This window comes from Juglans microcarpa x Juglans regia, chromosome 8D (genome assembly GCF_004785595.1).
Source record: "Juglans microcarpa x Juglans regia isolate MS1-56 chromosome 8D, Jm3101_v1.0, whole genome shotgun sequence".
Taxonomy (NCBI): domain Eukaryota; kingdom Viridiplantae; phylum Streptophyta; class Magnoliopsida; order Fagales; family Juglandaceae; genus Juglans; species Juglans microcarpa x Juglans regia.
Window position 1 is genome coordinate 2,729,523 of NC_054608.1, and position 25,325 is coordinate 2,754,847.

Consider the following 25,325-nt stretch of genomic DNA (forward strand, 5'->3'; position numbering starts at 1 on the left):
TATAAGGAAAAGTAAAAAGCGTTAGAAAGAAGGCACCTTGGTAAAATCTAAAAGGCCTCAAAAGCATGCCACATGTTTGTGCACATCCGATAAAAATCTGCTGTTAACATCATATACGTGTGGCATTAAGTATACAAATATCTTCTCCTCACACACCAAAGAAAAAATCTTCATGAAGATAAAGCCTAGGGGACAATTTAGGCCAACATGGAGAGTGAATCCATTAAAAAACGCAAGATAGTTATAACAATCAAATGTTGAAAAACACAATTAAGAGAAGTTAATTTCCCATGCCATAAAAACTATACAACCTTACCCATCATAAAAATAAAAAAAAAATTAAAAAAATAATGTAAAACACAAGTCACTATCCATCATTTGAATAATAAATTAAGATGAGATAAATTGAGATAAAAATTAAAAATAAAATAAAATATTATTATAATATTATTATTATATAAAAATTTAAAAAAATTATAATAAGGCTTTGTTTGATAAATAAATTTATCTTAACTTATCATTATAATTTTTTTAAATTTAAATATAAAATATAATAAATAATTTAATTTTTTTAATTTTATATTAAAAAAATAATATTTTATTATCTCAATTTAATTTAATTTAATTTAATTTAATTTAATTCAACTCAATTCAATATCTAAACGCAAACTAAACAAATAACGTAAACACGTCTTATATTCAAACCGCAGTAATTGCAGTAACAGTTTACTATCTAAAAACAGGAAAAGAGTGAAAACAACAGGCCACCTGACACGGGAAGGTAATGAACTGATCATGTGGGCTTCCAACGCTACTTGCCTCTTGTCTTGTCCAGTGGCTCTGCCTCGGCTAAAGCTAAGAACATCTAAGTGGAGCCCACATGACAGACAGTAAGTAGAGTGGGACCCATTACAGGTGGGTTCGTGTACGGTGAATGATTGACTTTGGGTGTTCGGCCCCAACAATATCCCATTTTAATAATTTTATCCATAATATATAATATAATTTATTATTAGTGTAAGTCTTTAAAAATAAAAATAAAAAGAAGAAGAAGAAGAAGAATAATTAAAAAAAAAAAAAAAAAAGGAGCGACAGAGTATGAACACGGTAGGAGATGATTCTGCCGCCACCACCACCACAACTGGTCCCGGCAATCCCACAATTCCGACGGATCCGACTTCCATCGCCGCAGTTTCTGATCAGGAGGTGGAAGCCACACGGCCACCGATACCACCACGATTGCAAATTCCGGCGATCATAGTGTCCTCCAGAGAGCCCGATGCCATTTTCAGCGGGGGCGGCATCAGGTGAATCCTCCTCTCTCTGTCTCCGTCTCTCTTCTATTTTATCTTTTTGGGATTTTATTTTTTATTTTCAGTGCTTCTCATCTTTAAGCGTCTTAATTGTAATGTAAGTTTTTGTCCGTTGGGATATCGTCTTGATGATTTATGTTGTTTCTTTGTTTTGGTGCCGTATTTTTAGAATTTCACAGTTTTGATTGATTGATCTTTCTTGAAATGTGATCTGGTTTTTGGCAGTTTAGTCAAATTTCGAACTCTTGACGATTATGATATGTTTCGGAAATCCTTTTGAAGTTCTCAGTGCTTTTTCTGTAGTTGTTTGTTGGTTCCGGGATTGGTTAATTTCGGGAGAGCACGTACCAAACTATTCACTTTTATGATAGCATATAAAACGCTGTTCCACCCTGAGTTCGGGCTTGGGGTTTGATTTTCTGCTAATTATTCTAGTGGTCAGTTATATTTCGAGTGGCAGGGTCATTTTAACGAGGTTTGCTTGACTAATATCTGGTTTCGAATTCAAAAAAATTATTTTTGTGGTTTTGAATTCTCATCTGCTTTTGAAATCTATCATGGGTCCTTTTACACGATTCAGCTTCTATCATTACACAGCTAGACCTAATTTTGAGAATTTTAGCTGACGGATCAGTCTTATTCACTGAGGGAAATATTGCGGAAAGATTGTCGGACCTTTGATATATGTTTGCAATTAATACCATGAGCTTGGTGAAATATGCTTCCTTGAAATCTTGCATTGACTTTCTTTTAAAGAACAGATTATATAGACCCACAATTGTCTGAGAGTATTTGAAGACTTGAAGTTACATACCTGACTAAAAGTTCTTTTTTTTATTTTTATTTTGTTAGCTTTCTTACTGGAAGTCAAAATGGAAGTTTCAACTATGGATATTCTACTTTCAAGGGTAAAAGAGCTTCCATGGAGGATTACTATGAGACTAGGATTTCGGAAGTAGATGGTCAGATGGTTGCTTTTTTTGGTGTTTTCGATGGTAAGGCCTAGGGGATTTTTTATTTTTTTATTTTTTTATCTCTGCTAAAATGTTGTTTTCTGAGTATCTTTTATCAGAAGAAAAATTCACAGCTGGTGGTGCAATATACATCCTACTAGACTTGTTACCTTCCTAAATTCATTAGTTTTCTGAATGAGTTGGGGACAGTATGCTTTCTTATCCACTTAACTGTTTTGTTTTTACATGGTTTTTGTTTGATTCAGGCCATGGGGGTTCAAGAACTGCCGAATACCTTAAAAACAACCTTTTCAAGAATTTAAGTAGCCACCCAGATTTTATCAAAGATACAAAGGCAGCTATTGGTACGAAGTTGGTGATATTCTAGTGTTACTAGTTGTATAGAACGTGAGTGAGATTTTTTATTCATTTGGATCATGACCTACAATCAATTTACTCTTTTCTTTTTCCTATTGTAGTTGATGTATTTAGACAGACAGATGCTGATTACCTCAATGAAGAAAAAGGGCATCATAAAGATGCTGGTTCAACTGCATCAACTGCTCTGCTGTTAGGTGACCGGATACTTGTTGCAAATGTTGGGGATTCCAGAGTAGTTGCCTGTAGAGCTGGTTCAGGTTTCTGCCTTCTCTATTAAGATTGGGATTTCTTGGTATCATGCCTGTAACCTGAGGATGAAATAGGGAATTAAGAGCTTAAAGAAATCACTACTTTTTCACCATCTATGTTTCATATTTTGTTCTATGAAATGATTGCAGACCTAAATTGCTTTTTGTAATGACACCTATAAGCTGGGCAAATGGATCAACTTTTGTAGGTTCTATATTGATCTGTATAAGAATTGAAATATTTCAGCAATAATTCCATTTCTTTACTCTGAATTGGATGATTGTTATTGTCTCCTTCTGAAGCTATCGCATTGTCTATCGATCACAAACCTGAAAGATCTGATGAGCGTCAACGGATTGAGAAGGCTGGAGGTTTCGTCATTTGGGCAGGTAAGTTGCATCTTCTTGGTTTTATTTATTTATTTATTTTTGATAAGCATCTTCTTGGTTTTATATGTATGTGTTTGTTTTGTTTGGGTTAGCTTGTGATGTAAACTTCTGCAGCACGAGGAGCATCTGCTTAATGGTTGTTGCGTAAGGATTATAGTTGCACTGATCAGTAATTCAACCTAAATAATCAGTTTTGTACTTTGTATTGTGAGATCAAACTTTAACTGAGTTTAACCAGGACGAACATTTTAATGCCAATACTCAAACTAGTTTATATCTTATTGGTTTAAAGCTTGATGAGTCTTGTGAAAACTTGCCACGTATTCCACATGGTTAACTTACCACTAAAAGTAGTTCAGATTAATCTGCTATTCAAGTTAGTCTTTTTCCTATTTAGTTTGTAATAATCCCATTTGAAACTATAATCTCTTGAAAAGTATATCTGGAATGGAACAAGTAAACATAACAATAAATTGTAAAATTCTAGTCTATGGGCTGTTCTTTTTTTCAGCAGGGAGGGAGGGGGGGTGGTTCTTTAGCCCCTATATAAATGTGAGAGCAGAGAAACAGAGAGTCTAGAAGGGGTGAGAAGGGAGGAAACAAAGGAAATAGAGGCAAAGAAAGATTAATATAGTTGGTAAAAAAATCCCTCTGATAAGCACATGGAGTATATTGGACGACCATACAGGTATTAATCATAATGAGATTGTTGTAATAAACCGTAATTGTGTGTTGTTGGTTGTTTCTAGGGACTTAGCTTCTCTTTTTTAGTACTTAGTTTTAGATTTATATAATAATGGTTTCTTGTGTGTCTCGTTTAGAGTTGGTGTGAAAACTATTGTGTATAGGCTGCACAATTTCCACTTCATTGTTGTCTCAGGTATCTAGTCAGAGAGGGAGATAATGTCCCTACAGCTTATCAAAAAAAAAAAAAAAAAAAAAGAGGAAGAAGAAGGAAACAGGAATAGGAGGAATCTTCGTGTGATGAACTAATGATATGCAAATGTATTTTTTTTTTAATATGCAAATGTTATCAGATATCAGTCAATGTTTAAATGTCATAGGCTAGTTTTATTACTCGTACCATCTCCAAGGATAAGTTAGTGTTATGTAACAGTTTTTTTAAACTTCTAATGTATAGCTCTGCTTTCACAGGAACTTGGCGGGTCGGTGGCGTTCTTGCTGTTTCTCGTGCATTTGGGGATAAGCTACTAAAGCCATATGTAGTTGCTGAGCCAGAAATACAGGTTAACTTTTTCTTTTCCTTTCCTTTTTTCTTTTCCACGTGAATGCTGAAGTGAGAATCATTTAAATGTAGCATTAAAAAAGAGACCATAATAGGTTGTCAATATAATTGGAGACATTAATATATGGTCAGTGAGTTGCTCTTGGAATTATAGGAGGTTAGAAAAAAAGAAAAGAAAAGAAATAAATGGTCAATTGTTGAGAACGGGTGCAGCCAATAAAACCTGCTGTATATACTATATAATTTTCAAAGTACGAAGTTTTGCTTTTATGAAGCCACCTCATCAACTATCCTACAATATTATTGTTAAATGAAAATTAAATAATATATATCATATATATCATTAAGTTAAACTTATAAAATAAAAATAATGAATAATATATCCACTTTAATAAATATTTTTATTTAAAATCAAAATTACTATTACTTAATTTTAGCTAAATTTTAAATAAAATTTTGTAATTTAATTAAATTTAGCTATTTCCGTGCATTGCTCTGGTTTACAACTAGTTTTATTTTAATTATTGACATTCTATTCATTTGTCTCTCCCAACCCCTTCTGAAATTTCATCCTTTTATTTGTTTCATACCTCTTTCTAAATTCTTGGTCTTATTTACAAGGATCCATGTATTAAAGTACCTGAATTTTAGTTGTTGTTAACCTACTGCAAACCTGCTCCTCTCTCCAGATTTGGGATTGGCTGTGTAAGAAATATAGGATAATCTCTTTTACACACTGCCATTTTACTTTGCATAAGCATGTGAAGATTTTTACTGAAGCTTCACTTTACTATCTTTACTTGTGTTTTTGCTCACTTTCTCATGTTCCAATTCCTAGGAAGAGGAAATTGATGGCATAGATTTCCTAATTCTTGCTAGCGACGGACTTTGGAATGTCATTTCAAATACGGTGAGTGTTTAAGCCTTAAAGTAATCTGCCAACAAATTTGTCTGGAGTACCCTTTTCAGTTTTTCTTCAAAAAAACTGTGGATGTTCTAGTTTGTATGCATGTAAAATTATTTAGATCCGTAGAAAATGAGCAGTTCTTATTTAAGTTTTTTAAAGAGGTAGGGGGCATAATGGATCTGAGATTTCTTTGTACTTCTATTTAAAAGTTCGATTTTGTCCCCTTATGGATTTTTTATTTTTTTTTTCCTTCTGAGAGAAGGGTATGTAGCTAATATATATATATATATATATATATATATATATATATTTTTAACAAAAAGGCATCAACAAGATCAGTTATTCTATGTGTCCTGTTATATTCAGCCAGGATGCTGTATCAGTTACCTTGAACCTCCTACTTAACCCACAAAGTTTGGGAAGTCAAATAATTAGCTTTGAAGCATTCCTATACATGCACACGTGGTATATCCCTGTAGACCTAGAAACTTTGTAGAACCTTATCTTGCTAATACCGTCTCCTTGTACTCGTTGTCCACATGAGATGCTTCCTTTTCTTCAGGAGCTGAGTGGCTCTGTAAGGTTCATCACAAAGTTAGCTTCAGGGGATTTCGTTCACCCTACCAATGTGTAAATGATTAGCTTCAAGGGACATATACTTCCCAGTTGTTCCACATCCTCAGCCCCAGCGGCCATATTGGTAGGTTATTTGGTTCAAGGATAGAACAGTTTGATGACATGGACAGTGTAGCTACCTGCTTGTGCCATTTTCAAGCGGTAGGTAGAAGTTGTAGATGGTGGGGGATGGTACAGATTTATAACCTGGAAGGAAAATCTACAATAGGAGTTGAAATTTGGTTTTTTTATTTTAATCATAGAAAAAAAGAAATAAATTTGGATGTTTAACTCTTTAAGTTTTGATGCCCACCCCCTCCTTCCCTCCTCCCTCTCCAAAATGAGAAATAAAAAAGATATTCTCTATTCTCAGGTTTGTTTCAGTGAAATAACCTATGCTTTACTTCTCTTCTTTAAGTGTTCTATTATCTTTTTCATTAATTTAAGTGTGCTTGAGTAATGGGCATAGGATACTAAATCCAGTGGTTGATATGTTCTTCATTCTTTATATAACCTGAAGATAGTTATATCTCCTCCATTAATTCCATCTCATTTGCTGCATAAATTATTAATTTACATTTCACGGAATCTCAGCATCTCAAAGTGCTGTATGTTTTTCCTTTCAGGATGCTGTGGCTCTAGTGCTAGATATTGCAAATGCAGAAGAGGCATCAAGAAGACTTATAACAGAAGCTTACGACCGAGGAAGTTCAGATAATATCACTTGTATTGTTGTTCGGTTTGACATATCATGATCAGCAGAGAGATTAAGATTTTCAGGTATCAGCCAGCGGTCTTGCCTATCAATGATTTAACATGGAAAACGCCCTAGTAATCTTTCCTCCTCTTGAAGTCTTGCAGGCTTTAGAATCATGAAAAGTATCCATGCCAGTTAAGGAAAAGCAGCTTCTTAGACTTATTTTTGTTCATCTCTGCAAATTACCATGAGTGTGACAGGCTTAACTGCTGAGTTTTCAAGATGTTGGTCCTGAGCAACACTTAATTTTGTATTTAATTGATGGTTTATGGAATTGATGCAAATTTAGATGCTAGTCATTCTCAAATGTGAAATTCCTCGCCTGAAGTCTATAACCCATCTCGTTTGTTTTCACAATTCCTCTCAACTCATTTCATTTCATATCATCTAATCATTACAACTTTGTCAAATTTTCACATAAAATAAAATAAATAATTTAATTTTTTCAAATATCAAAATAAAAATAATATTAAAAATAATATTTTAATAATATTTTATTTAATTTTTAACTTTATTCTCATCTTAATTGTGAAAACAAAGGGTTGGTGTGTGTATGACATCCCATTCACTTTCAATTTAAGCTCTAGTTGAAGATGGATATTTCTTTATCTCAAACTTTTGATCTACTTTATAATAATTAAAAAAAAATTATAATCTAATGTATCAAATCAAATCAAGTTATTTCGAACGGCTTTCAAATATAATGTTTGCTCCAAAAATAACAACTTGAGTTTAAAGTAATCGCAAGAGTGGGAAGGCGAAGTAGTGAAGAGTCACGACTAGGAAAGTGCATTAATTTAAGTGGTTATCAATTTGATGAGGATGTGATACAGAACATGCTTTTATTTTCTTTGAAGGAAACTGTTAGGAACCCAGCTAGGGAAGAGATGATGCGAAGTGAAGTAAACTTAGCTTGAAGTGGGAACGACATCACTGGGTATTATGGAGCACTGCATTGGGAATTGACTGAAGGGAAGCTGCTGTGAAGAGCTGCAACACGCAGCGTTTTGAGTAATAAATAGAGTCTGTAGTTGGGTCTGTGTAATGCACACCGTTTTGGGATTAAAAACACCAAAACGGTGCACTTTATATTACTGTCATTGTCTATTGTCTGTGAGGTTAGTTTATCAACGTTAGAAGTTAGTTATAGTGTCAGGAGTGCTTTCGTATATGAGGAAAAAGGAGCTGCTGATTGAGGGGGCTGGAAAATTATCTTTGAAACAGTGTTATTTGATTTGGGAGGAATTGGGAGCCTCGAACATCCCAAACCGTAGCTATCCTTTTCTAAATTCTGTTTTCTTTATTTCATCTCTTGCAATATTCAATATTAATCCGTGTTCTTCATCTACTTCTCAAGTGGGGTTCATAACAATTGGTATCTAGAGCCACCGATTCTTCAATGGACGGGGTAAACTTCAACAAACAGCAAGCAAATTTACTGCCATTGATGGAAAAAATTCTTGATAAAATGTTGCACGTCACAGAGTTAATGGGCCGATGGCATGAAGATCACAAGGTTCTCCAGCACCAAATACGGGAATCCTTCTTGGTCTGGGAAGACCAAGCTACGGAAGAGGGAGAAGAAGATGCAGTAGAAGGGGAGGAGATAGTAACAGTGCCCACGGAAGTTACTTCCACAGAAATCACTCCATCTATTCTTATTAATCCAAATCCAAAATTAATTTCTAAACTCAGTATCCCTCTACAATTTTCTTTTCCTTCATTTCATCGCACAAATGACTTTTTCCGCCCTTCCTTACGGGTCGTCTCTCGCATTGTCTATCCACAACTCCAGAACCATCTTGAGCGTTGTGAAAATGCAGTGATCAATGGTCATACGAGTCCTGCAACCAACTTGTTCAAAAAAATGCATCGGCGAGATTTATATTTGGGGATGGGAAATTCTAGAAGGAATGAAAAGTGTACCCCAGCATTTGGTTTGATGAAGAGTGATAAAAAGACCCGCATGGCGAAGAGTGTTGAAAATTTTAAGAGTAAGAAATTTTTTGCACCGTATATGTTTGATATATTGCCACTTGAGGGTGTTTTTGGGTGGTATGGGATGAAGTTGCTACAACTTTGCAAATTGATAGAGAAACAAATATTGTGGCCCTTTGACAGAGGAAAGGAAGAAGAAATTATATCTCCTCACAAGCAGTTTTTTTTTCCTTCTCCGATAACATGGGATGAGTATATTTTAAGCGTCATATCTGTTTTGTTCCTCAAGCTTGAGGAGAAGTCATTTGTTTCTATGAAAAATACAGTGCTTAAAATTTCTGACCGGGTTCTTCATAGAGGTGGTTTTTCTTACTGTGGTCAAAGATGCACAACAGTTATGGTCATCTTGATGATGGAATCTGTTGCTGACACCTTGGTTGAGAAAGTGAAAGCAAGAGTTTCTAAGTTGACCGTTGGGCCACCTGAGGAGGACTGTGATATCACTCCCGTGCTTCAGCGATCCAAGGTATGTATGGTTGTACATATTTTGAACTCAACATGCTCGAAAAAATGCGTGGGCTCCTTTTTTTGTGCTGAGAGGGGAACGCTGAAGGGATCTATGAAAATTGGGGTTTTGTTTATCTTAAGGAAAATGTCCAAATTGAAGGAAGAATGCGTGGGTGAGAAATTAATGGAAAGACATATTCTAGAAATTTGGGTAGAGTACGAGGATGAATCTGAGGATCAAACCTCACTAGTAACTAAAGCTGAAATAATAGAAGAATTTGGCGATACTCTCAGTGGTAATGGCTTCCTTCTACTTGATTCTGAATTTAATGTGAAAGGAAGGTGGGAGAACCTTATAAGCTCATCATGGGCTATCCCTGCTGCTTTCCCTAAAGGTTTCAACCTTCAACATGTTTTTGATGGTTTGTCTGGGAAGCATTTGCATGAGGGCAGCTGGGCCGGAGGCGAACTAAGACCAATATTGGATCTTGGCAATACAGAGCTCTTACCTTTGGAGATAAAGTTCTTGCATGATCCTACAAAAGACACAAGATTTGTTGGGTATGCCTTGACAAATAACATGGTGCGAATTTTAAAGACCCAAGATGGCCCATGGAACCATGAGGTTGCAATATCAGTGAAACCATTGAAGGTGCAAAACTGGATTCTTCCAAAAATGCCTGGGCTTATTATTGATTTTTTTTTATCTCTCTTGATGGTCGTTCTCTGTACCTTGTGAACTGGCTTCAGGAAAATACAATTGAAATATTTGGCAAGGGTTGGAGAAAATTGTACAAGAATTGTCTACCTCAGAAAATGATGGTCGTGGGTTGAATGAATTTTGTAAGATTTATAAAGGAGTTTCTTAGCTATGCGAAAGCTGAAGTGAGATCTTTGGCTTCACTTTATTCTAGTGTGGGTAGAAATGCAAGTGCATGGGCTCTTTATTTTGGGGAAGATTCAGCCCATTGTCCATGTAAGTAAGTCGTATCTACTATGATCAACTTTGTGAGGTTGTTTGTACGAGCACACGAAGAAAACTGCATTGACTTCATTAATGGATAATTGATGTGTTGAAGTATTACAACACCTTGTGGGCAAGGTGCTTTAAGAGGGGGTGTTTGTTAGGAACCCAGCTAGGGAAGAGATGATGTGAAGTGAAGTAAACTTAGCTTGAAGTGGGAGCAACATCACTGGGTATTATGGAGCACTGCATTGGGAATTGACTGAAGGGAAGCTGCTGTGAAGAGCTGCAACACGCAGCGTTTTGAGTAATAAATAGAGTCTGTAGTTGGGTCTGTGTAATGCACACCGTTTTGGGATTAAAAACACCAAAACAGTACACTTTATATTACTGTCATTGTCTATTGTCTGTGAGGTTAGTTTATCAACGTTAGAAGTTAGTTATAGTGTCAGGAGTGCTTTCGTATATGAGGAAAAAGGAGCTGCTGATTGAGGGGGCTGGAAAATTATCTTTGAAACAGTGTTATTTGATTTGGGAGGAATTGGGAGCCTCGAACATCCCAAACCGTAGCTATCCTTTTCTAAATTCTGTTTTCTTTATTTCATCTCTTGCAATATTCAATATTAATCCGTGTTCTTCATCTACTTCTCAAGTGGGGTTCATAACAGAAACCTGAATTTTCTTGCTGCCAAACATATGCTTTGTGGTTCTATGGAGTAGTGGTTGGTACTCGTGCACTAGAATCCAGTGAACTGCTTTTGACTCTTTCAGTCCCGGTAGGACCTCTTTTCATTTCATTTCCTATGGTTTTCCTTGAGGGTACTCCAAGTGCATCAACTTTGCGCAAGCCTTTTATAAAAAGAAAATGAGTCCAAAGACCTAGTTTAAATAGTAAGTTGAGATGATACAAGTTGAAATAGTTTATAAATAATAATAAGATATTTGAGTTGAGATGAAATGGGTTAGAAATGGTTTGAATTAAAATATTTTATAGAGTTTTAGAAAATGAGAAAAAAATAAAAAAAAAATATTATAAAGTTAAAATATAATTTTTGTTTTAAAATTCGAAAAAGTTGAATTATTTTTTGTGTTTTTTTTTTTAAATTTTGGAAAATTATAATAATTAAGTAATGGTTTTTTTTTTTAATATATATATGCATGGGGAAATGGGGATTCAATCCTTAGTTCTCTTAGGTAATGATTAGATGAAAAAATTAAAGATTTGTAATTGAAAAGTATTTCTATTTATAGTGTTTAGATATTGAGATGAGATGAGATGAGATAAGATAAAAATATCTCTCTATCCAAACTAGACTTTAAAAAACTAAATTTTTCATACTTTTTCATAGTGGAGTCGACTTTTTCATAGAGATCCTGCGCGAGATTTGTATATTTTATGGTTATATATATTATTATTCTTTCTTTAAACCCTTTAAAAATGGTTAAAAATAAGAACACACCCAAGTCTGTTTGCTTTTAATGCTGTCCAAAATTTTCATCTTAATAATAATAATATTATAAAACTTACTTTATGTTTGACTTATAAATTCAAAAAACAACTTAGGATCATATTTTTCTAAATATTTCACATTCGATCAGGAGGAAAAAAAATAAAAAATTGCAGGACATCATACATCATTACATGTCAAACTCGTGGACCCCACCCTCAGAAAGCCCACTGAAAATGAACCCCGGCCCACCCACATGCCACTCCTCAAAAAGTAGTAATCCTGGCTAACCCCCACATGGATCCCCACCCACAAGCAAGCCCATGCCAAAAAAAGCCCAAACACAGCCCCCCCGACAGCGCAGCTCATGAAACCTTGAAAAGCGATTCGTATGTTCTACTATTATGATAAGCGCCACCAAAGTGACAGTTAAAAAAACTGTTTCCTCCCGCGAAAAAGCGGTTTCATGCATTAGTTTATTGGCATTAGAGAACTGGAAAGGCAAAGTTCGGCTCGCTCGTGGGTCTCGACTCACATGATTCTCCACTCCTTTTCTTTCTTTCTTTATCTCTTCCACTTTCTTCATTATCTTTCTCAATTTTTTGTCCATCCTTGTTTTGCACTTTCAAGCTAAGCTCTGTCATGAGGAGTCATCGGAGAAGCTCGAGTTTCGCGATCGGGGCGAGTGCAATGAAGGTGAAGGAAACCGAGTACTATGATGTTCTTGGCGTTAGTTCCTCTGCTTCTGAAGAAGAGATTCGAAAGGCTTATTATCTTAAGGTCTGGATTTGTTTTAGATCTGGTGCATGGCACTTGGAGTATACGTTTGATTCTTGATGTTTGTATTGAGTATTGTAAAGGTTGTCTCAGCTTCCATATAGATATTAAGTTATATGGAGGTTATACTATAATGAGTCTATGATGCTGTTTGGGATACATTTTATGGATGTTTCCATGTACGTACGTACGTATGTATTTATTTGTTAAAAACCCAACCATTGATCCAAAAGTCTTAGGACTATTGGATACTAATTTGGTTAAGCCTTTAATTTAACCCTTAAGATCATAACATTCCACCATGCTTCCGAATTTGATGTCCACGGCGGCCCACTCTATCGATACTGATCCGGTGGTAGCTCTTTCCCTTTTGACTGCTTCACTCATCTATCAATATTTAATGACTTAACACCATGCCCATACATAATACTAAGGCATTTTACTCAGGCCGAGAGGTCGCCTCCTCCGTGACTTGACTCGTGTCGTGGTTCTTACTCTGATACTAATTGTTAAAAACCCAACCATTACTCCAAAAGCTTTAGGAATATTGGGTACTAATTTGGTTAAGCCTTTAACCCTTAGGTTCATAACATATGTATACCTTGTTCTTAGAATTTTCGATTTTATGCCTTTCGTTCAGTAGCAATATTTCAATATTTCTTCTTCCCCCCCCCCCCCCCCCCCCCCCCCCCCCCCCCCCCCCCCCCCCCCCCTTTTACCTTCTAAGATCATAGAGGGAGATGCTAATTTTGGTGCAGGCAAGGCAAGTTCATCCTGATAAAAATCCGAATGACCCTCAAGCTGCTGAAAGATTTCAGGCAAGTCCACTGGTTCATCTTTAACTATATTTTCCTGGTAATAAGATTCTTAATTTTCAAGAGAATCTCTTTAATTTTTCCCTTCTTTCACGAAAAGAATGAGGAAAATGATAGGAAAGTGAGTTTTTCTTTTGAGCATCAGACACTATAACCTTGCATAGCCAATCATATTACACGCATTAATTCTTATATGTCTAGGTATTAGGTGAAGCTTATCAAGTTTTGAGTGATCCAGTGCAAAGAGATGCATATGATCGAAATGGAAAGAATTGCATATCTAGGTAATGTTGCTATGCTCATGGGGTCATTGTGACTTTTCCTATACTAATTCTCTTTTGGGTATGTAGAATCATCAAAGATTTGTTGTTTTCCATTCCAGAGAAACCATGCTTGACCCCATGGCTGTCTTTGCTCTGCTCTTTGGAAGTGAGCTATTTGAGGACTACATAGGACATCTAGCTGTAGCATCAATGGCTTCTTCTGAATTATCGGGTGAGAATGACAAGCCTGAAAATCTTCATGATAAGTTGAAGGTAAGTTCAGTTAATCCAAAGCCATACTTATTTATTTAAAGTCTTAAGACTTCTTGGAAATGACAGTCTGCTTGGTATATTCCTCCATGCTAGTAAATATAACTGAAAATAAAAACTGTACCAATTTTCAGGAGTAATGGCCAGGTTTAACTTTAAGTTAAGGTTACTTTGCTTGATCTTCCAGCTTTTCTAGCTTTCATTAATTACTTCTTCAAGAAAATTAAAAAATGAATCAAGTCTATCTGGTTTTCTATAAGTTGTTTCTCTAACCTACCCTAGCAAATTATTGGTTTGGAACTATATGATGTAGGCCGTCCAAAAGGAAAGAGAAGAAAAGCTAGCAAGATCACTGAAAAGTTTTCTTAATCAATACATTCAAGGTGACAAAGAGGGATTCTTACAGCATGCAGAATCTGAAGCCAGACGGCTTTCTAATACAGGTTAGTTAAGCTTCCTCCTGCCTTTTCTGATTTCATTTTCCATTCATGTAAACGTAATGTTGACAGTGACATGAGTTCTAGCTGTATATATCATGTGTTAAGCGATTATTTTTATATTGATGCTTTATCTATTATACTTCAGTACTCTTGGGTTGTTCTGTGTAGTAGATAACTTTCTAACCTTGATATAATTGCTGTCTTGTAATTCAGTTCTAACAGAAGTCTACTCTTATGCCAACTAAAGATGAAGTTGTCTATAATTTATTCCTTCCTTGACCATACAAACACTTTATTTGGGATGAGAATCTTTATATACAAACTTAAGGAATTCATTGCTTCATACAACGGTTACTCATTTGTATAACCTAGTAAGAAGCCTCTAGTAATTGTTCTCTTTTGAAGATAAATGCATTGGTGTTTTGTAATCATATAAGCCCGCCGCTACTTGTGCACACTAAATTATGTTGCTAAACGATTTCTAGTGTCTTAATAAGCAGCTTTTGGAGTGGACATATTACACACAATTGGCTACATATATTCGAGACAAGCAGCACAAGAGCTTGGAAAGAAAGCTATTTATCTTGGAATGCCATTTTTAGCTGAGTGGGTTCGGAACAAGGGACATTTCTGGAAGTCACAGCTAACTGCAGCAAAAGGTATCTGACTATGAGCAGCCACCCCCCCCCCCCCCCCCCCCTCTCTCTGTTAAAACTTTTTTAAGCCATGTGTACCTAATTGCAATGAGAATGGTTTTTTTTTCCAGGTGCCTTTCAGCTGCTGCAACTCCAAGAAGACATCCAGCGGCAACATAAAATGGATGGAAGTGGCCCTGAAAATGATGTTGATTCGCACATACGCCTAAATAAAGACACATTGATGAACTCGCTATGGAAATTGAATGTAGTTGATATTGAAGTAACCCTAATGCACGTGTGCCACATGGTGAGTTTCTATGTTTCTTTCAATCAAGTATGATTTGTGCATATCTCATTTTGTTTCCTTCCCTGTTCAATTATAGTTATTCATGAAACAGGTTTCTGTTGGTTTGCCGACTAACATAAAGTAGGTCTCTCTCTATGATGGTAAAAATTTAAAAATTTCATTCAGTTGGGACTATCTATTGCTACTGTTCAACTGAGTTGGAATCAGGGAATATGAATCCAGTCTTTAAACACATTCTTCGGTATAAAATGCTTAAGAAATAATAACAATCTCACTTACTGAAGATGTTTTTCTTGAATTTAATTCTGTTTGCAGGTGCTAAGGGAAAACCACGTTAGAAAGGAAGAACTTAAAGCTCGTGCTTTTGCTCTAAAACTTCTTGGAAAGATATTTCAGGTAGAACATTATATATGTAGTTTTTCTGTGCTAAATGCTAATACAATATTTAGGTTACTAAAACTCACCCTTTTTCATTTGAGATAACTGATGATTTATCATGGTAGTGAAATAGGTAGTTCCCAGAATTCATTCGCTGTATTCTTTAATAATATGAGAAGAACATATGTCTTGTCCACACAAGGAATGGAGAACATTCTACTAAAGTCTTGGAATAATAATTGCACATAATATCTGAAAAAAAATCAACCAATAACTAATAAATAGTAAAGACAATTTTCATACTGTTCTTATTGAACATGCTGTAAATTTGTGAATAGACAAGACTCTATATTTGTTTATGATAGGATGGAACTTTCATACACTTGATAAAATGAGAGTTTGAGATTATTCTTATCTAATTTATAATAAGATTGTTGAGATTTTGGATTTAAATCATGTAATGAAAAACTTGGCAATTAAAAGGAAATGGGAAAAAAAAAAGTTACAATCATTGTGCTGATGCTGAAAATGATGTATTCCTACTTGATAACTAGTAAACTGATGGTGCTTTCAGCATGAAAAGCATGAACAAAGTGGAGGAACATCGAAGAAGAAAGATGCTGCGGATGGAGATGATGATGGAAGCACTTCTGATAGCAGTTCCGATGATGACTTGCCAAGACCACTTTCATATCGAACTCCCCTACTTACTCAGGCATGTTAGAAAGCATTTTAGAGTAAATAAATCTCTCACTGGACTACTAATCTTCTTTAGATAAATGCCATACATCAATGTTGAGTGTTTTCTTTTTCCATTTTTCTTATCTGGCAGGGTTTCGGTAGACTATTTAGATGCCTCTGTAATCCAGCATTTGCTGTGGATGATGAAGAAATTGTGTATAAAAGCAAATGACGACTTAAGGAAGGGGCTGTGAGTACAAGAAAAATGCCAAAAGGTCTTCTTGTTGAAAGCAGAGAGAGTTCTATTCCAATTGAGACTGGTGCAAGCCATGACTTTGTGTTGTGTGGTCATACATTTGAATAGGAGCACATCAACGATGCCTTAGATAATCTGATTTTAAAGTGGCTTTGTGCATCAGAGTAGAGGTGAATCTGTCAATTGCAAACATATCGGTATTATTATAGTGGGATGCATTCTTTAATTAGTAGTGTTGGATCTTTTGTAAGGCAAACAATGGGAAGAGAGTTTTGAATTGCATTCATGGTTCTCACCTTCGAACTTAAAGCACTGCTGCAACCAATCTTAGAACTTCAAAATATTGGAAGAACTTCACTCTTCCTCTTCTTCTCCCTATTCATATTATTTTAGCATTTTGAATGGTACCTCTAGTGATTCTCTCATAGCAGTGCACCTATAAAATCCTTGCCTCTCTAAAACAAGTTGAAACCCAGACAAAGGATGCTGAAAATTGCTAGCTAAGCTTGTTATTAATGCACCAGTAATTATTCTTATTTTCTAATTTCTGTGAATGTAGATTTTATTGCTCAATCTACAGAATTATTGCTATCATGCGTCAACCACCCATCAGTATACTGTCTTTTTCTGTACCCAAACTTTTTTGACAGTGAGATGATTTGTTCTCTATCTCACTCACTCACACACATCTTGGACCCATTTCTCTTCCTTTCTTCCTAAAGCACATCATATCAAACTTTAATAGGTGACATAACATTTCTTCTTTCTCTGCGTTCCACGCATAGCGGACCTACTCTTGCCTGCCCTATTTGGCTTTTGAAGGGCAGGCAAGAGCCAGAAATTTGCAGAATAGGAATATATATATATATATATATATATATATATATATATATATATTTTTAATGTTGAAACCCTCTCCAGGACAGGATTCTTCGAATCCACTCCAGTAAAGTAAATTTCGGTCTCGTGTATTGCACTCTCGAAAATTTCTCCGAAACTGATTAAATTACTGATTTTTTACCGGAGGTACTGGCTGTTCACTTTCAGCTTCCCCCACCTTTGAAATTATATGGACATGCAATGCTCAAACAGCCCCAGCCATCCAGTTCGTCAATGCCATCAAAATTCTTTTCTAAGTAATTTACAAGTATGATTTTTCTAGTGTTCTTGTTTTCCGCAGGAAGATGACCCCTCAGGATAATTAAATTTTAGGCATATGGACAGGACTTTTCAAGCAACTACAGGTAATGTGACAAATTATCCTACGTGCGCCTTTTGATTCATTTTCCTGAAACAAATCCAGGGCAAGATTTTATCCAAACAGATGGCTAATAAGCAAATTGAGTTGAGTAAATGAATGCAGATTATTAACGAGATCACTATTCCTAACAACATTATATTATGAGTTAGTCTACATACAGTCTCCAAATAAAAATTACTCATGCAAGCTCGTACAGTTATGTTTAAAAAAAATTTAAAATTATAATAATATTTTTTTTAAAATGATATTTTTATCCTTTTACTCTCATTTATCAATAAAACTGCACACTCAGTCCTCCACTCAAGATTGCAAATAAAATTTCTCTTATATTATAAGCAGCAGAGCTTTTATATAACAAACTTGACTTCAAACACTCGCATAATTGCAAGATTCGCATATAAAATTGCATAAACATAAGAGTTAAAACTATTTTCCATTGTCACTGAGTTTCAAGTTTCAACAACGAATGGCTTACATAGTTTCAACCGAAGTTCTCTAGATTTTAATACAAGCAAACATAGAAGGTGGAGACTTTTCTTCTCTGGGCCACAACAGAGATGCCAAATATTTTAATCTCAAAAACCTTCATTCAATGAGCCGGTGAGGAATGTTGCTGGCTGTGCGGTGTGCATGGACAGCACAGACACAATGCACGGACATCAAGTTCAAACAGCCGCTCATGATAAGTGAATGCCTTCCTGAGCAAGTGTGGAGAGCAGGAAAGGTATCGCACACTGCCTGAACAGCAGGGGGAGTGAGTGCCGTGCACTGGCTGATGTTGAGAGTCCTAAGCCCATCTTCATCATTCATTTCTTTCATAGGTTTCCACATTGGTGTCTTGTTCTTCACTCGGCTGTGGGCCAAAGAGTACATTGCTGTGTCTGTGATGTTCTGACAGTAGTACAGACCAAGGGATCTCAAATGAAGACATCTGTTTGCAAGAGCAATCACACTATCATCTGCAAAGTAAGACTACATCCGTCAAGATTTTACCATAATTACCTATATGTAAAAAAAGATTTTTGGGATCATAACAAGCCAAATAAACTTTTTTTTTCAGGGAACCTCTCCAAGGCAAGGCCCTTCGGACCCACCCCTGCAGAATAAACCTCAGTCTCGTGCACCGCACCATTAAAAGTTTTCCTATACGGAACTGGTTAAATCTCTGATTTTTTATTGGGGGATGTGGCCCCAAAGGATTGTTTGCACCCATGAAGTGCTGAATCTTGGACCTTGAATGGAGTGATACCTCAAGACCAAGGCCTTCACCACTTGGGCCAACTCCTTGGGGTTAACAAGCCAAATAAACTTCCAAGGAGTTCATTGGCCAAAAAATTACTTCCAAAAAGTAAGTTAGACAAGACTATCCATTTGTTAAAGTTAGCACAGTATATTGCATTTCCAATTTTAGGGTTGGCTCCAGTTTTCCCCTCCCTTGTTCTAGGACAGTTAGATATTGAATTTGTCACATGCATCATTTTACTCATTCATGCTCTCGTTATCTAGATAAGTATGCTCTCGTGATAGGACTTTATTATGGATTGCTACCACATTTTCTATAGGGTCCTCTATCAGATTTAGTTTTTGATGCAACAAGTAGGGGAAAAAAAATTCTTAATTGTTGGTACCAAAAATAAGTCATAGATAATATTAAAATAAGTGAATCCTTTGATTAAAGATAAAAAGTACGTAGCCAGCTTATAGTAAGGAACTTATAATTTCATGAAATTTGAGCAATGGAACCAGCTATTATACCCAGTTATGAACTCTCCTAGCTAACGAACGATACTATTTAAATTTTAACAAAGTATAAACTTGTTACCCCGATATATGAAATACCTGTTATACGGACGCAGCCACACAAATCAAGGGTTCTGAGATCAGGGCATCCATATGCTAAACACATTACTCCGACATCACTTACATTATCACACCATCCTAGATTTAAAGACTGTAACTGACTGCAGTAGCGTCCAATAGCCTGCATATAATTAAGAATATTCATAAAGTTATTCGACTTATTATGATGTAATTTGAAGAAACAAATTAGTATTTAGCAAGTCATTTATACCTGTAATGCAATGTCAGATGCAGCTTGGACGCATCCACAAAGATTTAAAACCTTTAGATTTTGGCAAAAACTTGCCAGATATGCAAGAGCACTATCACTGAATGCTGAACATCCACTGATATTGAGTTTTGAAAGATTACGACACCCATGAGCCAGGGCAAACAGGGAGCGGTCGCTAAGCTTGAAGCTTTTGCTGAGGTCCAGGACCTGCAGATCATGACAGCAGTTTGAAATAGTTTGAACAGCATCATCCTCAAGCTGTGTTTTATCTTGGCGTAGTATCAGACTCTGCAATTTTGTGAACTTTGGAGCAAGAGATAGGACCAAGTTATTCATGTTCTTGTTGCACCTGAAAAATGAGTTCATGAAAGCTGGCAGGCAAGGTGTTCCCAGGGAATCAGGATTCATATGGTTCGTTAAAATTCCAGAGAACAATGTAATGGTAGCATCATTAAAAACTGTTGATATAGTATACTACAGAAACAAAAAGAACTCCATAACTTTGTTAGCTCACCTCTCAGACAAAGGAAAAGAAAAGGAAGAGTTATGATGAAGTAAAATACATTCGGACAAAGACTACATTCAGAAGAGAAAAAAATTTCAGATATCAAAATGTTCGAAGCTTTTTCTTTTCCAGTTACAAATCTTCAAACTCGTTAGGAAGAAATTATATCCCAAAACAAAAAAATTAATTTGGATCTCAAAAAAAACAATCAGATGACGCAACTTAAATACATTCTTCACATACTGCCTTCCTCACACACCTCCACATCTGAACACAAACATAAAGTTCACCGGAAGGCCGAATCTAATTGATTCATTAACTCTAATAAGGAAAGTAAGAGCTAATAATTTCAGAATACGATAGTTACTACTCATAATGCACATAAATCACCAGAAATAGTTAAAAAGAACAACAACAACAAAAAAAAGGTTTGCATGACCTACAATAACAAACAACAAGGCCAACTATATAATTAACGTTTCCACAAAGCCAACTTGTCAAACTGACAGTTATGGTTTTAAGCCTTGTACCATAAAATCCTATAGAAATTACAAGCACATGTAAGTGGTATTAATACATGATAATAATAATACCACAAAATAAGGTGAGGTGCAGAGCTATACGACTTTACACCCTTAAAGCTAGTGAATCTACAACAGAACTAAGCAGCACTGGGTTCTTATCATATCCCCTCTATTCTCTGCCCCCTTTCAGGGCAACTGGTTAAATCCATAAAGAATTCACAAGATGAACTATAAAAGTTGGATTTAAAGAAGGGAAATGCTCACTATATGATGCCGATGAATAGGCTAAAGGAACAAAAAGGAAAATCAGTTATTCAAATTTCTTCTAATTTGAAGGGTGAGAAATTGAACCGTATAAATCAGCACAGGACAGGATATAGACCCAGATAAATATCACCAGAAACATTTCAAAGTAAACAAAAATATACCATGAGAGAGAGAGATGGGTAAGGCCCAAGCTAATAGCATCTCTCCACCCACGACACACTCCAGAAGCCATGATCACTGTCTGATCGTCGACAAGAGAAACAATTTGCAACAACAGCTCCATGGGAATATCCTTCCACCCAGTAATGACACCACCTTCCATTTTTACTCCTCCTGTACCAATTCCATTTCCAGAAAGCATCATAAGCTTCTCAAAGCATAAGTTCAAGTCCTCTGTCCTCAAGTTGTCTTTACCCACCATTTTACTCTTAGCTTGACGCAACCTTTTCCTTCAATTTATGTACTTGTCAAATAATAATCACCGCGGTTCTGTCACCGTATATAGAGAGGAAATGGATAAGGTATTTGCAAATTCCAAGACCTTGAATTGAGAGGCAAAAACATGGATCAAATTGATATGTTAACAAAATAGGAAAACCAACACAAACCCATGTGTCATCACCATAAGAGATCGGTAGAGACATAATCCACAGAGAGTAGATTTTCACAATTACATTCAAAACCCGAGAACTCAAACATTTACACAAATGCTTTTTTTTTTTTTTTTTCATCATCTACTTGCTCAAGTAATCCACAAGCAACTACGTACGTGGTGATCAATGGAACTTGGTATCGGCTACAGCAGACAAATTTAATGACGAACCGAGCAGAAAATGTTTTAAAAAAATGTATAAATATGGAAAAAAATTGAAATAAAAAAACCCTCTTTTCTATAAAGAAAATAAAAACATCCATCTCGAGGTATGTATTAACCCAAGTAAACTCAAAATTCTAGAGTGAAACGGCCGATGAAACATTAAAAAGAGATTATCTTTCAGTCCAAAACCAAACGTTTCCGGTCAATACGAAGGAAACCTCTGAATTCCCAACTTAAATAGCTCTTAAAAGACTGAGAAGTACACCAATTTCTGAAAAATAAAAACTTAACAAACCAGTTGATGAACTTCAACCAAAAACAAGAACAAGATCAAAAAGCCTGTAAACAATTTTACAAGCCAAAAGAAAAAAATAGGGTTTTGTTCATATACCTTTGAAAGGTGAATAAATGAGCTAAAGTTCTTAGCTTTGATCAGGTTGTTTTGATTCGTGTGGTGTGTGCTATGATCAGAGAGGCTCTCTCCGTGTTTTTGTATCAGCATTCAGCACTCCATTTTCTCTCTCTTTTTTCTAATTTTTAAAGAGTAAAAGAAAAGGAGGGAGAAGCGGAAGCGTACGGGAAGTGGTGGGATTAGCGACGCGTATGCAGCCACGTGGCGGTGGAGTGGGTCCTACGTAAAGTGGTCTTGATTTGATGATCAGAATTTAATTAAAAAAAATAAAAAACAGATAAGGTCAGCACAAGCAAAAGTCCAAAACAAGCCAAAATAATCATGATATTGATACTAATATATAATAAATATAGATAAAATGATAAAAAATAAAAAAAAAATGATTTGTACAAGTTTCAAATAGATAAGTCTTATATAAATCTTTATAAAAAAGTAGACTATATTTTAAAAAAGATAAAAAAAATTATTACTTATTAGTGAGATCTATTATTTTATAAAAAATTTATATGAGATTTATCTATTTAAGACTTATATTTAATTTTATTAAAAAAAAATAAATAGAGAGAATATACTAAAAACATATAAATATATATATATATAAAATAAAAAGAAAATAGTGGCATTAACAAAGGCATTGGCAACGTGTACAAAGTACCATTTGTTTAAAAACGAAACCGCACACAAACTTCCCAATAAGTGCTCATCTTTATAGAGTGCCTCTTTGCCTTACATTAACTTGTTTGCTTTATAACCAAATGTGGCACACTCGCACACTGACGCACCTCACCTTCCCATACTACATATTATTTTTTTTATTATTAAATGTGTAGTATATAAATAATAAGTAAAAAAATTTAATTAATTTTAAAAGAATAAAATCAAAAAAGATTTAAAAAATTTAAAAATAAATTATAAAAATTAAAAATAAATATGACATATGAAAATAATAAATAGTAAAGCTCCAAGAAATATAATCTCATATTGCAAGTTTGCGTAGAAAGTTCCATTTTTTTTATTTCTATTTAAAAAGGAAAAGAAAGGAAACGGCATGCAAAAGCAATCCCATGTAAAAATCCAAAGCGCTCATATTCAGGTGCTTTAGCAATACAAAAATTTTTACGTGCAGTTATTTATGCATATTTTTTATATATTTTATTAATCTAATTGATTATGTTATTTTTTTAATATAAAAAAATTAATTTAACCAATTACATCAGTTGAATATATAAAAAATATATAAAAATAATTGTATGTACAAATAATAATCCACTAATATTATTATTTTGGGGATAGCTGGTATAGTAAGTTGAATCTTGTTTCGTTTGGAACCTAAACTCATCTCAACTCATCATTATAATTTTTTTAAATTTTAATACAAAATATAATAAACAATTCAACTTTTTCAAATATCAAAATAATAATAATATTAAAAAATAATATTCTAATAATATTTTATCATCTCAACTCAACTCAACTCAATTCAACATCTAAACGCAATCTTAATGAACAAGAAGAGAATGCTTATGGTTGAAGCTTTACAAGAAAGGGAGGACACTTTATCCCCTCTGAGTAATCTGTTGAAGGATGTGAAGGGAATCTTGAGAAATTTTGATGATTTTCAGGTCCGATGGAAAATCAAGTTGCTCCCCAATTTGCAAGATATGCTTGGAAAGTTGGAGATGTGGAGATGTGGATGGGTTCTGTCCCAATGTGTGCTTCTCAATCTGTTTGGTTGAATCAATTTCATTTGTAATATGATTTTTCTCTACCAATGAAAAATTTTTTTTATCAAAAAAAAAAAATATATATATATTGGACAAGGGACACACATATCACGTGACATGACACGAGTCATATCTTCTATCCAACGTGTCTAATTATAATATAAACTAGACCAAAACTTAACTAATTTACGAGAGAATAATTGCAAAAAGCCTTGGATGCTATCTTAAAAAAATAAAAATAATATATGCAAATTAAGATTCACAAGATAATTTCTTAAAATAAATGGAGTCGCAGTACCCTGTGGCTTCAGATCCTTCAATAACATAATATAATAGAAAATCAATGAACAACTAATAACGACATCATATATAGGGAAAGAAATAAAAAACAGAAAAATTATTATTTTGGATACATAAAATATCTCAATATATATGTGAATAAATAATAGTGAAATAATTTAATTTAAGATATTTTATTAGATTTTAAAAAATAAGAGAGAAAAAAATATTATAAACTTAAAAAATTTATTTGAATATAAATTTTTAATATTATTTTTATTTAAAATTTTTAAAAAAAATTGTATTATTTCTTATGTATTATTTAAGAATTTATAAAAGTTGTAATAATAATTAGATAATAATTATATAAAAATTTTGAAGATTTAAAATAAAAAAAAAATTAATATCTGAATGATATTTAAAAAATATATATATATAAAAATACTTAAAAAAACATGTATGTTGTCATATCAACAAAGCACAGCAATATCCTGATCCCATCTGATTGAGCACTGGGGATCAGCAGTGCATGCATAGTGGGCAGCCATACATGACATCTTTCTGCTTTTGCATATAATACATATAGTTCCTCTGTACGTTTGTATCCTTTTTGAAACAAAATCATTTGTGTTTCCTCCAAATTGCTGATGAATTGTGCACTGTTTTTCGTCTGTATACATTCCTTCTTTCATCCAAGAGAAAGTTGGCGTGATTGATGTGATCAAACTTTGAAGTTTATCTGAATATTGTGATCGAGAGTTTTCTGTTTGACAATTACTGAGGAGCTCATCGTAATGCCCTTTGGTGACTCATCTCTTAGCAACGAAACACACAACTTGTTGGGGGTAACTCTATCAGGCGCCATGTCCAGTTCACCATAAAGCAATCATAAAGGGAGTAAAAGGAAAAAAAGAAAGGATAAGACAAGACAAAAAGCTAAAAGAAGAAGGTCAGGCACGTAAAACAGATGATG

General features: G+C 34.6%; 2 protein-coding genes across 7 annotated transcripts; one reads left to right on the forward strand and one right to left on the reverse strand.

The window, feature by feature from the left end:
• The first annotated feature begins 1,040 nt into the window (after positions 1-1,040).
• On the forward strand, positions 1,041-16,718 carry LOC121243167. Of its 4 annotated transcripts, none has more exons than XM_041141233.1 (18): positions 1,041-1,307; positions 2,166-2,308; positions 2,533-2,631; positions 2,746-2,904; positions 3,199-3,285; positions 4,441-4,532; positions 5,370-5,441; positions 12,298-12,447; positions 13,203-13,262; positions 13,461-13,543; positions 13,642-13,795; positions 14,106-14,235; positions 14,733-14,891; positions 14,999-15,177; positions 15,343-15,384; positions 15,493-15,573; positions 16,139-16,270; positions 16,388-16,718. In XM_041141233.1, exons 1-18 carry the CDS (start codon positions 1,099-1,101, stop codon positions 16,466-16,468), a joined length of 2,112 nt encoding a protein of 703 aa, XP_040997167.1. In that variant the 5' UTR covers positions 1,041-1,098; the 3' UTR covers positions 16,469-16,718. The 4 variants fall into 4 exon arrangements, with proteins under 4 accessions (XP_040997167.1, XP_040997166.1, XP_040997168.1 ...); XM_041141232.1 differs by having other exon boundaries at positions 1,042-1,307; positions 16,130-16,270; XM_041141234.1 differs by lacking the exon at positions 15,343-15,384 and having other exon boundaries at positions 1,042-1,307; positions 16,130-16,270.
• A 1,402-nt stretch (positions 16,719-18,120) lies between these two features.
• On the reverse strand, positions 18,121-22,489 carry LOC121243169 (F-box protein SKP2B-like). Of its 3 annotated transcripts, XM_041141238.1 has the most exons (6): positions 22,329-22,485; positions 21,539-21,609; positions 21,282-21,450; positions 19,825-20,173; positions 19,593-19,734; positions 18,121-18,712 (listed from the first exon to the last, which is right to left on the reverse strand). In XM_041141238.1, the coding sequence occupies exons 3-6, from the start codon at positions 21,440-21,442 to the stop codon at positions 18,339-18,341; spliced, it is 1,026 nt and encodes a 341-aa protein (XP_040997172.1). In that variant the 5' UTR covers positions 21,443-21,450; positions 21,539-21,609; positions 22,329-22,485; the 3' UTR covers positions 18,121-18,338. The 3 variants fall into 3 exon arrangements, with proteins under 3 accessions (XP_040997172.1, XP_040997170.1, XP_040997171.1); XM_041141236.1 differs by having other exon boundaries at positions 21,282-21,609; positions 22,329-22,489; XM_041141237.1 differs by having other exon boundaries at positions 21,282-21,661; positions 22,329-22,473.
• Positions 22,490-25,325: the final 2,836 nt, after the last annotated feature.

Bases quoted from the DNA above. Each gene is read 5' to 3' on its own strand.
- LOC121243167 (XM_041141232.1), top strand. From the start codon at position 1,099: ATGAACACGGTAGGAGATGATTCTGCCGCCACCACCACCACAACTGGT. The intron at 2,632-2,745 runs GTACGAAGTTGG...TTCCTATTGTAG, and splicing joins AGATACAAAGGCAGCTATTG to TTGATGTATTTAGACAGACA. The intron at 14,236-14,732 runs GTTAGTTAAGCT...CTTAATAAGCAG, and splicing joins CAGACGGCTTTCTAATACAG to CTTTTGGAGTGGACATATTA.
- LOC121243169 (XM_041141236.1), bottom strand. From the start codon at position 21,541: ATGGTGGGTAAAGACAACTTGAGGACAGAGGACTTGAACTTATGCTTT. The intron at 19,735-19,824 runs GTATAAATGACT...AATTATATGCAG, and splicing joins CATCTGACATTGCATTACAG to GCTATTGGACGCTACTGCAG. The intron at 18,713-19,592 runs GTATTTCATATA...CTTACTTTGCAG, and splicing joins TGGCTGCGTCCGTATAACAG to ATGATAGTGTGATTGCTCTT.